The sequence below is a fragment of the Geospiza fortis genome, unplaced genomic scaffold (assembly GCF_000277835.1).
Source record: "Geospiza fortis unplaced genomic scaffold, GeoFor_1.0 scaffold172, whole genome shotgun sequence".
NCBI lineage: Eukaryota > Metazoa > Chordata > Aves > Passeriformes > Thraupidae > Geospiza > Geospiza fortis.
Window position 1 is genome coordinate 9583603 of NW_005054309.1, and position 14004 is coordinate 9597606.

General features: G+C 39.4%; 1 protein-coding gene across 2 annotated transcripts in view; it reads left to right on the top strand.

Annotated features, from left to right (window-relative positions):
• SI (sucrase-isomaltase) overlaps window positions 1–14004 on the top strand; it is a 42211-nt gene that overhangs the window by 11610 nt on the left and 16597 nt on the right. For both annotated transcript variants that reach the window (XM_031055381.1, XM_031055382.1), the window contains exons 7-25: window positions 120–219; window positions 828–940; window positions 1885–2010; window positions 2502–2633; window positions 2797–2913; window positions 3529–3642; window positions 3869–3953; window positions 4540–4657; window positions 5023–5194; window positions 5754–5870; window positions 6320–6474; window positions 6752–6836; window positions 7600–7656; window positions 8023–8147; window positions 8499–8587; window positions 9771–9820; window positions 11153–11323; window positions 11796–11945; window positions 13198–13404. In XM_031055381.1, the coding sequence (XP_030911241.1) occupies window positions 120–219; window positions 828–940; window positions 1885–2010; window positions 2502–2633; window positions 2797–2913; window positions 3529–3642; window positions 3869–3953; window positions 4540–4657; window positions 5023–5194; window positions 5754–5870; window positions 6320–6474; window positions 6752–6836; window positions 7600–7656; window positions 8023–8147; window positions 8499–8587; window positions 9771–9820; window positions 11153–11323; window positions 11796–11945; window positions 13198–13404 (2283 nt within the window). The remainder of the gene's footprint in view (window positions 1–119; window positions 220–827; window positions 941–1884; window positions 2011–2501; window positions 2634–2796; window positions 2914–3528; window positions 3643–3868; window positions 3954–4539; window positions 4658–5022; window positions 5195–5753; window positions 5871–6319; window positions 6475–6751; window positions 6837–7599; window positions 7657–8022; window positions 8148–8498; window positions 8588–9770; window positions 9821–11152; window positions 11324–11795; window positions 11946–13197; window positions 13405–14004) is intronic.

A 14004-nucleotide genomic window follows, 5' to 3' on the forward strand; every position in this document is an offset into this window, starting at 1 on the left:
TTCCTGCTGTTTGCTCCATTTTGAGACGTTTTGAGTTCTACCTGTGATATATTTTGGAATATTGCAGAGCAGATCCTGTTATTAGATGTTAATCAGCTTGCCTGTTCCCTTTATTTCAGTCAGTGGATAACTTGTATGGAGCCCACACTTTCTTCCTGTGCTTGGAAGACAACACTGGAGCCTCCTTTGGTGTTTTCCTGATGAACAGCAATGCCATGGGTAAGGAACATTTCTCTGGGGCTCTGAGCAGTGCACTTGAGTTTCTTTTGAAATTATTGCAATAAAACTGAGCTGATGCAAGTGTCCCTTCTTAAAAACACCCCCAATATCTCAGGGCAGTCATTACCCCATGTCTAATAATGTTTTAAACACAAGCAGTGAGTAGCTCCCAGTTAACTGGAGGATTTTGATGGAAATCTGAGGGTCAGGAATTTATCCAAAGGCTGTACAGGTCTGCACTGGAATAAGAGACTAAATTTGGAGTGACCAACACTTTGAAGTAAATGTCCTGTAATCCCTTCAGAGAAGTGTATTTATATTTATGTGTAGTGAGCTCTGCACATCTTTGGGCTGGAAAGTTGTACTAAAAATTCAGAGATAAATGGTTGAACCATTGGATTTCTTCTGATGCTCTTCTCTGGAGGATGTAAAGGAATGGAAATAGGGACACATAACGAGTTGTCTGATTTCCCCTTCTTTGCAAGTTCAATTAATGGTTTAGGGTTCTTTAGGCATTTACTTCAGTAAATTCTCTAATCATCAGTTAGAAAAGTTACTTTAGAATTTCCTGTCCTTCACAACTGTTTTTGTGCCCTCTTGTCTGGCAGAGTTTGTGGTGCAGCCTGCTCCAGCAGTGACATACAGAACCATTGGAGGCATCCTGGACTTCTACATCTTCCTGGGGAACACTCCAGAGCAAGTAGTCCAGGAGTACCTGCAGGTACCTTTACCTACAGATTATACATTGGATAGATTGTTTCAAAGTGCTTGGGATTTATTTGATCATATTCTTTATCTCTGGGTGCTGGAGAGGAGACCATTTTCCAGGCCCAAGAGCTCTAAAATTCATAAATCTGTGATTTACACTGTGGCCATTAGGGCTTGAGATGGTTTCTAGAATAATTTATGTTTCCTTGCTCTTGTCATGAGGACAAATTCCTGTTCATATGGCAATATTATGGGATGGAGAGTGTGTTTACACAATGTCTGGATTTTATGATCACAAGGTATCGCTGAGTGTCTTTTGCACTTCTCAAAATCTTCCGTGGTTCCAGTGACACCTTAAAAAATGGGCATTGTCCCAAAATACCAGTATTTATTAAATAAATAAATAATAGGGAAAAATTATTGTATTTAGGAGTGGGCTATTGGAATAGATTTGGGAAATGTGGTGATGCCTTACCAGGACTACCGAAAACCAGAGGGCAGACTGAGTGAAGGCAATAAGAAGCAATTCTGTTGATTGAAGCCCTTCAGGTACATCCAGGGCAGACCAAACTGCCCCACGGCTCACGGGTTTCACACTTTTATAACTTTGGGCCATTTGCACTTTGGGGGTTCATCCTCCAATTCCAGCTTCAGGTAATGAAGTCATTGAGCCCCAGTTTGCTGCCCCAGCTCCCTTTTGTTTCCATCTCTGGGCCTGAGGCAGTGAGGTGTCCTTGATTGCCAGGCCTGGAGAGGAATTGTTGTGTCTGCCCAAAATGGGAAAGCAGCAGCTGACCCTGGGTGTGGAGCTCAGAGTTACACACTGAAGAGCTGCAGGGTTACAGAGAGATGGAAATAGAAAAGCTCAAATCCTGAGGCATCACTGGGAGCAGGGAAAGGGAATGAGGTGACCCAGGGTGTCCAGCAGCACGTGGGGTTTGTGTTTTCCCCTCCCAGCTCGTGGGACTGCCAGCACTGCCTGCCTACTGGAACCTGGGATTCCAGCTGTGCCGCTATGGGTACCTGTCCCTGGATGAGGTGAAGCAAGTCGTGGAGAGGAACAGAGCTGTTGGACTGCCCCACGTGAGTATGGGGCTGGGGAGCACTCTGGGATCCCACAACTGGCTCATTTTCCGTGAGCTTGGGTTAGGACACCTGTGGTGTCAAAGGTTTTTGGGCATTTTGATGTTAAACCCATTATCAGAACATTGGATGAGGGGTGGAACATTGAGTTGTCTCATCCCATCTAGGGGTGTCCCATCTAACTGCAGTTAGATTTATTCAAACACTTTCTTGTAATAGTTTTTATTTTATTCTTTCCAACTCTATCCATTTTTCTTCTCTTGAAACATTTTCTATTGTCCTATAGACAGTTATGGAACCATATATTATCCTTAATTGACAGCCAAAGGCAAAGTACAATTAACTTTTAAAATTGGACTTTAGGGGGCATGAACCTCGTGTCTTCAATAGAATAAAAATAGCCTAATATTCAGCTAATATTTGGGAAGAAAAATAATAAAAATCCTTACCTATCACTTCTCATGGAAAAGCTGAACTCCCTTCTCTTTCAGGATATCCAAGTCATTGATATTGATTACATGGAGAAGAGGAAAGATTTCACTTATGACAAAGAGAAATTCAGAGACCTCCCTCAATTTGCATCTTATTTGCATGCCCATGGACAAAAATATATCATCATATTGGTAAGCACTTAATTACTCCATTTTCCCTTGTGAACCCTTTCATTACAGTTATTTATTATTATTATTCTTTACTTATTCTATGCAATTACTTCATTTACAGCCTGTAATAATGGATGGAATATCCTGATTTCTTCTTCTCTTTGTGGTTCTCTAATTTCTTTAGGATCCTGCTATTAGCACCCAAAAAATGGCTGATGGAAGTCCCTATGGAAGCTACGTCAGGGGAACGGAGAGGCATGTCTGGGTCAATGAGTCAGATGGAACAGCACTGCTTGGGGAGGTAATTGTGGTTTTGCACACTTGAATTTCATCTGTTGTCACTGCTGTGATTTACTTTAGCTCAGGGGACTTATCTCTCACTGAGAGCAAAGTTTGTAAGGTCTCTTGTAGGCTATGATAATTCTCAATTTTTCTTAGCTTTTTTTTTAGTTGTAATACATTAAAAAGGTATTTTTCATTGATTCTACATCAAAATTAATTTTTTTAAATTTTAATTTTTAAAGAAAAATAGAACTAAAATAGCAATTAAAATTACACTTGCTCACATTAACCCTATTTTTTTTTACATTAACACTAACATTTTTTTTTACATCAAAGGGTAGTTTGAAGGCTCAAGGGCCATTTCATCAACCAGCTCCTATTTCTTTCCAGTAGCTACTGAAGAGCCACATTATCCTTTTAATTTTTAACCTTAACTTCTGTTGAGAATTTTCTCAGCTGTGTATTGCTCCTTGTAGGACTCACAAGAAAAGCAATTGAAAAATTCAAAGTTAAGAAATTCATACTCTTTGTGTTCTTCAACCTCCCATCCAACCTGAGCAGGTCTATGATCCTTTGACAGTTTTTTTTAATCTCATTCAAAGTTTCATGAATTATTTTCCTTTGAATATTCCAGGTGTGGCCAGGGGAAACTGTGTTCCCAGACTACACCAGCGCTGAGGCCACAGACTGGTGGGTGAACGAGTGCAAACTGTTCTATGACATGGTGCCCTATGATGGAATATGGATTGTGAGTAATTCAAGATTTTTGGCTTTATTTTTTTAAATAGGGGTGATAGCAGATGTTTATTACATTGAATTTTTATTGGATTGAAAGGTATTTTGGCAATCAGAAAGGAGACATTGAAGAATAGCTACTAGTGGTTCCTTAAATGATGACAGAATAGAGTGGAAGACTTTTTTAGGGAAATGTACTTAAGGCAACTTTATTACAACCTGCATCTTTTCATTTCTAGGACATGAATGAAGTGTGCAGCTTTGTTGCAGGCTCAAAAAAAGGTTGTGCAGACAATGAGTTAAACTACCCTCCTTACACTCCCAGTAAGTCCAAATAGTTTAATCAGAATAATAAAATATGAAATAAAATGTTAATTGCCTTCAAGGATACAACATGATTTTAGTGTAGTTCTTATGGGTGGGGTTTGGACATTCTTATTGACAGAAAACAATATTTATGTGCTTGTATTTGTATACTTCAGGTGTGGTTTATAGAACTGCCTCTTTTATCTCATCAAATAAATACTGGATATTGTCATTGCCTTAATTATGTCTGATAATGCAGTGATCCTCTTGCACTGTCAATGGTTTTTCAGATATTTGCAGAACTAAAATAGAGTTCCTAGTTTGCATTAGTAGTAGATTTAAGTAACCTTTGCCAGTGTGCTGTCAGATGGTGATTGAGGAATTTAGAGCACAGTTCCCTGGATGGGTGCAAAGCTCAGCAGTGGAAATATCACAGAGCAAACCAATAGCCAAGAGCAGCGTTTTGGTTTTGGAGTAATAAACTGCCTGAGTGAAGGAATAAAGAGAAAAAAGGGGCTTGGGTATCATAAATGTGCGTTAAAGATTGGAAATATTAATAATAACTATGAACCTTACCAGTGTTGTTTGTATTCCTTCCTTCAAGGGATCCTCGACAGAGTCATGTACGCCAAGACACTTTGCCTGGATGCAGTGCAGAGCTGGGGCAAGCAATATGATGTCCACAATCTTTATGGATACTCCATGACCCTATCCACTAGGAAGTAAGGAATGCAAGTTAAATCCTGCAGGAAGGTTTCAGAACAGTCCATGACCTGTGTGTTCCAAAGCACCACGAGATGTGGCTGCTAAAGGAACGAGATCCCTGGAAAATTCTCCGTTACCTTTGAGCCAATTTAGCCAAGGCAAAATACAACACGAGTTGGTAGGAAAAGGCACAATTGGCCAGAGCTGTGTAAAGAGATTATTTCAAATGAGTATCTTGAGCTTTGCTAAAACACACCTGCAAAGGGGCCCCCATCCTTGGGATGAATAATCAGTGCAGATAGGTGTGAATCTGCTTTGTTCAGAATTTTCAATATTGGAGCTGTGTTTTCCTCTGTGTGATTCCAGCCTCATTCCTTTCCAGAGCCATCGAGGCATTGTTCCCAGGAAAGAGAGGCTTCCTCATCTCGAGGTCCACTTTTGCAGGATCAGGAAAGTTCGGGGGACACTGGCTGGGGGACAATGCAGCCACGTGGGACCAGCTGAGATGGTCGATCCCTGGAATGCTGGAGTTCAACCTCTTTGGAATTCCTTATGTAGGACATCAGTTCCTGCCGTCCTTTCAAATCAGAGAACAGATTACCAAGCACTCTCGAAATAACCACTTACACTGGCACCTCAAAATCAACCCTTTTTAGGAATCTCCGTTTGAACATTTCTTTTCAATAATCGATTTTTGATTTAGGCTGTTTGATTTTTGTGGCTGTAGTGACATAAAACTGGGTAACAAACTTATTATCTTATATATCCCAATCTACCTCTTATTTTAGCAATTTTTAACACTGGTGGGGGATGTGAAACAATTCCTGGTTTTCTTATAATTTCAAATTAGACACATCCACTTAGAAGGGAAATAACCAGAATCCTTTTTGTGATTTAAATTTGGCTTTGAAGCTTTTTTTTCCTGTGCATATGATCACCAAACAGGAAGGTAAAATTTGGAAGAAGCAGCATGATGGGAAGTGTTAGTGAGTGGTAGTCAGTTTAATTTTCTGGATAGCACAGCTGGATTTGGGAGAGGAAAGTTACAAATACATTGTACCTTTTGAGATGCACTGTACATTCAACACATTCTGATTTTTAATTTTTTTTAAGGTTGGAGCAGATATTTGTGGTTTCTTTGATGACACCACAGAAGAGCTTTGCAGACGATGGATGCAACTGGGAGCATTTTACCCATTTTCCAGGAACCACAATAGTGAATATGTCATAGTAAGTTGTGCTTTCTGTTCAAAACTGCTTGGTGTTGCATAACCACACTTCCTTTAATACCACTTCTAATCCTCGCTCTCACTGACCAGCTTGAAAACAGAAACTTAAGCTGTCTTTATGAAATTACAGATGGGAGAGGCTGGGTTCCATAAGGGTTAATTGAGAATGCAGCTCTTTGGCAACAATTTTATGAATATTGGTTGCTCAAAACACCAAGGAACATTGAAGGCTGTGTGAGCCACCAGGCTGAGCCCTGGGAGCTGCTTGGCATGAACATGAGTGTCAGGATGAATCCTGGAATAACCCTGATGGACAAGGAGGGACAGGACACAAGGTCACAGCACCAGTGTAGAGCTGCCCCACAAAACCCCAGCTGAAACAGCTTTTCACACGTATGGCAAAGTGTTTCTGAAAACCTGGCAATAAAAACAGTGGATATTTGTTTGCAGCATCAAGATCCAGCTGTGTTTGGATCCAACTCCTTGCTGGTGAACAGCTCCAAGCACTACCTGAACATCCGCTACACTTTGCTGCCCTACCTGTACACGCTGCTTTACAAAGCTCACACCCAGGGGGACACGGTCACCAGGCCCCTGCTCCACGAGTGAGTCTGGGAGTTTATAACCAAGAGGGAAATCTGACTCATTTCATATTGCTAGGGGACTTCCTAAACCTCTATCCTGTGAAAATGCACATTGGGATATCCGTAGGTGACTTCCCAATCGGTGAAACCCCATTTTGGCCTAATCAGGAGGTGATTTTTATATGGCATCCTTTAGTCATGACTGTGAACAATCAGTACCCTGAAACCTTGGGGTTGCTGCTGATATAAATCACAAAAAAACCCAACAATTTCTGCTCTGTCCTTCACTTTTATTCAGGTTCTACTCTGATGAAATAACATGGGACATCGACAGGCAGTTCCTGTGGGGCCCTGGGCTGCTGATTTCCCCTGTTCTTGAGCCGGTAGGTTTGGCTGGTTTGGGATCTGTCCGGTGGCCATGGGCCATGTTGAGTCACCAGCTCCCTCTCCTTCATTTATTGCTTCCAGTGAGAGAGCCCACAGCACATTTTTACCCCTGCTGAAACAGAAAATCTCACAGTTAAATCCTGCTCCCGTTTTCCAGCCTTCTATGGAGTCAGGGATACCTGGTCTGATATTCTGCTTTACCTCATCTTTGCATCATCTCTGAAATCCCTTTGGAATTCCTCTCTGAATTTCCTTTGGAGTCAGCTCCTCTTGCTGCATTTCAGCTTCCCTGTGGTACAACAAGAAAACAAAAAAATTGTGGCTTATTCTCTGGCAGAGTATAGTAAATAATGATTTCTCCTGCCAGCAACACATTTGCCATGGAGAAACATAAAACATTTGTTAAAGACGAAGGGAAAGCAAGAATCTGGAAGGTGCCAACCCCAAAATAAATGGAAATAAAGAAGATAGAGATATCTGTGAATAGGATCTGGTTCACTGGGCTTGAAGCATTGTGGCTTTGGGTGGCTTTCAGTGAGCTGCCTCTCTGCAGAGCAGCAGTTCAGTTACACCCCAGCAGCTTTGCAGAAATCTGCTTGGATTGCCCTTCTCCCTGTCTGGACCATCCCAAACACCAGGAAACAGCAAAGTGTAGGAATATCAGTGATTTTCTTCTCACACTGAACTTCAGCTTTATTAGAAAATTGAGTTTATCTGATTAAGTTGAAATATGCATGTTGTTTCTTTATTCACTTTTAGGGTGTGGATTCCATTAGTGTGTACTTTCCTGAGGCAGAGTGGTACGACTACGACACGGTAAGGAATTGCAGGGATATTATGGGATTACATCACTTTCTAAATGGGATTGTGATGAAATAGGATTGTCAGCCCTGCTCTGGGGACAGAGACCTGAAGGAAAGACTTCGGGGTTACTTGGGAGACAAGGGATGAAGGGTGGTGAGATAAGCACAAGAACTGACACCTCAAGAAAGGGCTCAGATTATAACATAAAATCAGAGTGATATGCAATTATTTTATTTTATGTGCCCATTAGCCCATAGATATTTAAATAACTTAAGTTTTTTTATAAGGAACAATTTGATGAAACTCAGGACTTAAGAAAACACTCCCAGCAGTGGGTAATACAAAATTCCTGTTCTCTTCTCAATCTCTGCCCATAAGGGCGCACCAGTGCAACTGAAGAAAGTGTGGCACAATATACCAACCCCAGGAGACAAAATGGGGCTGCACCTGAGAGGAGGATACATTTTCCCTACTCAGAAACCAAGCACCACCACAGTGGAAAGGTAGGATCCCATTCACATTTATTTTTTTCCCCATAATGGGGCTGAGGACTTCTAGGCTACAAATTACAGCAGCCCATTGTATTTAGGATTTTCACCTTGAAATGTGGGAATAGCTGTGAGCCAAACCTCACTTCCACACCTTTACTGATGAGTTATTTGCATAGAAATTTGTAAATTCACCAGGTATTTTAATCCATTTGCACGAAAATGAAAGGAAACCAAGGATTAAACTTAATTAAGGCAATTCTCCAAGGATTTGTGACCCTGTTGGGTGTTTCACTCTTGCATGAACATGCAGGATGCACCAAGAATGTTCAGATGTTTGTTACACACATAAATCTCTTTCCACAGCCGCAAGAATCCACTGGGACTCATAATTGCCCTGGATACCAACAATGAAGCTTCTGGGGATTTGTTCTGGGATGATGGAGAATCCACAGGTGAGCAGCCACCAACAGTGAAATAAATACGGTTAACAAAGATCTAATGCGTGAAAAGAAGATATTGTAACACGCTGCTGCTACTTGCTCATAAATCAAATGGTTTTCATCACTTTGAAGCAGAAAACTGTGACTGTTATTAATGTAGGATTGAAGTCACGACTTAATTCTGCAGAAGTTAAGAAAAAAGACACAAGGCTCTATCTAAGGTCAAACCTCTGGTTTTCAGGAGAAATCTTTAGATTGTCAGGGGGTGACAGGATGGGGTTATCCCATGGGATTTAGGCAAAGCACTGCCCATCCAGGGAGGAATCTGAACATCAGGATTGGAAAACTTTATACATTCCACTTGGACAACTCCTTTTCCTTGTGGCCTGTACCAATAGTACCTCCCAAGAAAACTCCCAAGCCTCTGCTTTTGGGAATTCAGTAAAAGCTGGGGCTGCTTTTAAGAAATAGAGCAGTGATCCAGCTGATTATTGCTGCCATAAATCCAGCAGGCCTTGGGTGGCTGCTGTGCATGGGGGTGACAGCTCCATGTGCTCCTCTGGCCTAAAATAACAAAGCCATTACTGCCCTCCCTGCTGCTGCCAAACAGAGCAATAAAACATTTCATCATTTTATGGCCTGCCCAAAACTTACAGGTCGCAGTTTTACAGGGGGAACCATTTGCAATTTGCTTGTGATGGCAGGATTTGTCTTTTTGTATGTGGTGGGAAAAAAAAAGTGACTTTCACCACGCTTTGTATTTATTTTTCCTGGTCATGAATTATTTCCTCTCTTATGATTCCATGGCATTTATCATTATTATCATCATCACCATTATTTTTGTATGAAGAACCCTTATTTAGATTACATTAAAGGATTAGTTTTGATCAAAACTTTTATATTTAAGACAAACCAAGAAGAAATAACGGTACAATAAAAAAAACCACTACATTTTAGAAGAGCTGATTTCACTGAAGTTTTGTGGAAAAAATTAGGCCTCCTGGGAGACTGACCAAAGGAAAAAGAGACATTTCAGTTCCTCAAAGAAACATTAGTAAATATTTGAGTTGCTTAGTGCAGCTTTGAATGCAGAACTGACAATTAACAGTTTTTTTGGTCTCTAGCAGTGTCACAGCCATACTTTAATTTTGTTCTTTTCTGCACACAAACTGTAACATCTTTCCTTACCTTTTAGGTACAATTGACAATAAAGCCTACATTTACTATGAGTTTAAAGTTTCCAACGTAAGTATTTGATTTTAATTTCTGATTTTTATCCAGTATCTTTTAAGAGCATTCTTTTCTTTCTTTATTCTCCTGTAAGATTTGCTGGAAAACAAAACATTTGCCAAAGCCAAGAGGAATCATGCTCAAAATACTCCCATTTAACTGAGATGAAATCTGTTGTGGTTTTTTTCTCCTATTTAATAGAAATATCTAAATAACTCCTATTTCCTTCCACCTAATAAACTCAGCAGCAATATTCACTGAACAAGAGAACTCTAAATCACAAGAGGCATTTAAAGCAGAGTCAAAAAGGACGAGTATGGAGTGTTTGTGATTCTCAAAATAGTGGCACTGTAAAAAATATGTATTTTTATACTCTGAAAATACATCTGAATGTCTCCAAAGAGTGAGGGAGACCCACACCTTTCCTGAACTCTCAGAAGTTACATTGGGATTAAGTTTTATTGTGTTATTTTCAGCTGGAAGTGCCTTTGCAGGGTTCATGGACATCAGGGTGGAGTCCTGATAGTGTTTCTATCTAATATTGACAGTAACTATCACAAAACAAGGATTGCCAATAACATATTATGTAATAATTATGTAACATATTATCTGTACAATGATAATAATAATAATAATAATAACATTAATCTTGGGTAAAGGTATTCATTCCTTTGCCATGATGAAAGAACATAAACTAAATGAGAGAATGCAGAGGAACACGAGTGAAGCACATGAATTAGTAATTTTATTAATCATAACTAATCAAAGAATCGTTTGTAGATAAGACACCTTGGTTGCTGTTGGAGTTTGAAACCCCAGCAGCCAAATCATGGCTTGACTGTGATGACATTTGAATTAACAATTAACCTCAAGGTTCCCAGGGAGGGCAATAGGGAAGTTCCACACACGTGTTGCAGCCACGCTGCCCTTCCTCTGCTTGGGCTCTCCATCTAAAAAATAACTAATGGCACAGAATAGCAAGTGGTATTTTTATACAGAAGTGGTATTTTTATATATAAGTGGTATTTTTATAACAAGAGAAGTGAGAACCTTTGGATGTTGGAAGCCAGCAAGTCTGGAGTTTATCTGCCCTATCACAGACCCACCCCAGCCTTTCTTTACTTCCCAAGCAAGGAAAAAAAGCTGAAACACAACTCTGAATATTAGTTTATACACGGTAGAAAAGCTTTATTGTGATAACAACAAGCAGAGCAATAATTAATATGTATGGAAAAAGATATTGGTTTATTTATGCTACAATGTGAAAATCATCGTTAAAAAAAAAGTTAAATCATGAGGACTTTTGGCAGATTTTTAGAAGAATGTGACCACTGTATTATTTTTCAGAATGCTCTACAAATGACTGCTACACACAGCAATTACGCTGATCCAAACAATCTGAAATTTGAGGAAATCAAGATATTGGGATTGTCTCAGGGAATTACATCGGTTTCTGTGTCTCAGAACAATGTTGCGCAGGATTATATCCCTAATATCACCTATGATCCTGTAACAAAGGTAAAGCAGTAACAGGGAAATGGAAAGTAAACATATTTAAAATTGCATCAACTTTATTTTATATATTGCAAAGGACAGTACTCAGTGCCAATGTTGTTTCAATGAAATACAATGTGAATTTTATTACAGAATAAAAGTACAATTGCATTCCGCTGTGCTCTATAAAAGTGCATCTAAGTTATTCTTGCAGTGCAGCAGACAGCTTATTTCATGTATTTATTCCTGTTTGCTTCCAAGGAAGCTGTGGCATTAACTCCATTTTTTTAGAGTCTTAATTCTTCAGATTTTATCTGTAAAAATATCAGTTTTGTGTGTTTGTAAAAGTGAGACTGTCTCAAATCTTACAGGATGGGATTTTGTGAATTTTCAGTTTTTAATTATATTATACTTAAGGACCAGCACCTTTTCTGACTGAAGGAAGGCTGGATGGGATGGAACATTTAATAACTGTTTATTGTTTCATATTTATAAGGTTGCTGTTATAAAAGGACTTCAGCTTGAACTGGGAAAATCTTACACAATCCAATGGAGTCAAAATATGAATGTCAATGAAAGATTTGATTGTCATCCTGGCCCTAACCCAACAAAAGAAAAATGTCAACAACTTGGCTGCTCCTGGGAAGTAAGTCATTCTTTCTCTAAACTAATTAGACCAAAAAAAAAAAAAAATTCAGAATAAAAGGCTTTCCTTTGTGGTTGTTACAGATTAAAAGTGGTCTGGGAGATTTGTCAGGTTTAAATAAAATGGGCCTCAGCTGGACTGTACTGATGGATTTTATTTTCCTCAGTAGCTGACAACCATTTAAATTCTACCACATGGTATCAGGAGTTGAGGAAAAATGAGGTATCTTTTGAAAGATGAACAGAAATAATATTAGAGGTAATTAAAAATCAGAAGAGCATCTTCAGCTGCCCCTTCTGCCTCGGTGGCACCATGGCCTGCAAGGCTCAGCCCTTTGTGTCACCTTTGGGTCACTAAGGGACATTTTAAGTCAAATTAATTCCTCTGGATCTCAGTTTGACAGGGAATCTTTGAATTCCACAAAAATCTTGATTCATTTGTAAGCTTGTTTATATCTGCATCAAGGAGCTACTTCAACACGAAGTTGTTTTACACATGATTTTATGTATTAAAATATTAATTATTAATAAACATATGGGAGCAACAAGGTCTGGCAGGGTTGAACTTAAGAGCGTGCCTCCAAGTAAATTACTGCCTGTTCTTCTAAATCTAAAATGCCCATTTTGGGCCATTCCTATAGGAATTAAATCCAAAATTCAGTGCTGGCTGCTCCTGCACCAGCACCTGCTGAAGCAGTTGATGAGCTGTTCTGGTTTTGTTGCACTACTAAAGGGATTTTTTGTAATTTTGGACATTTGCAAACGTCAGATCTCAGATGAGTAGGATGTAATTTTCACTGGTTATATTAAGGATAATTTGTGTGAATAAAGCCAGTGAAAGATCTGCTCTGATGGTGCCCGAGTATGAAATGGGTTTTGGGCACATCTCCTTGAAGGTGGCCAGAGAGAAATGGGATTAAAAGGGACGAAGTTTAGGAATTCCCACAAGCCAAGATTAAACCATGTTGAGGGATTGAGCTGAAGATCACAGAGATGGGGAAATTAAATGCTTCTTAATTACATGAGGATTCAGTTTCCTGACTGAGCTATTTGTGCAGCCTTCACTGGATAGCTTCATTACACCTGAGTCAGCGTAGAGATTGTTCTGTATTGTTTCTTTATTCAGGATTCCATTCATTTTCCCCCCAGTTCCACATTTGATACAGATCTGATTAAAAACAGGGTTCCATGCTAACACCTAATAAAAAATCCAGCTGATTTGCTAACCTGACACTCCTTTCTGTTTGCACCAGGAAACATCAAATCCAGATATTCCTTCCTGCTACTACAGCTCCAGCACTCCTTACTTCATAGAGAATGTTGAGTATTCCTCCACTGGAATTGTAGCCACCCTCAGCCTGGATGACTCCAGGGTCAGGGCTAACGAGGCTTACACTGCCCCCATCAGCACCCTGCGCCTGGAGGTGAAATATCATCTCAACAACATGCTGCAGTTTAAGGTAAAGCCAGCCCAGAACTCCTCAAATGTTTTATTTATGGAAATTCAAAGGGCTTTTTATGGCCAAATTTATATATTTCACAGACAGAAGCAGCCTTGTGTAAATATGCCTCTCCTTCTAAGAAATTATTATTGCTCTTAGCTTGCATCATTTTTTTTGTCCTAGAGTCCTAGAGCTCAATTTTACAAAGAAATTACATGAATCAAAGGCATAATGCTAGTGTATGTGTGTAATGTCAAACAGGAACTTTGAAACTGAAAGTATTTTGTTAATATGCAGGTAAATTTATCTGTAAGTGCTCTCATGACTCTACAGTTTATTTTTACATCCACCATTGCATTTCTATTCTGAAATTGTCCATGCACTGTTGTTTGACTGTAATTTATTGCCATGTGTTTAACAATACTGAGCTAAGTGGTCAGACATCAAAACCTAAACTTCTATCAGCTTTCAAAATACAGAAAACATGAAAAAGAATCCTAAAAGTTGAGTGAAAGAAGAGCTAGAAAATTATTTATCACCCTTGCAAAGTATATACACCTATGTACAAAGTATATACAACGAAGTGTATACACCTATATTCTAAATATAAGTATATAC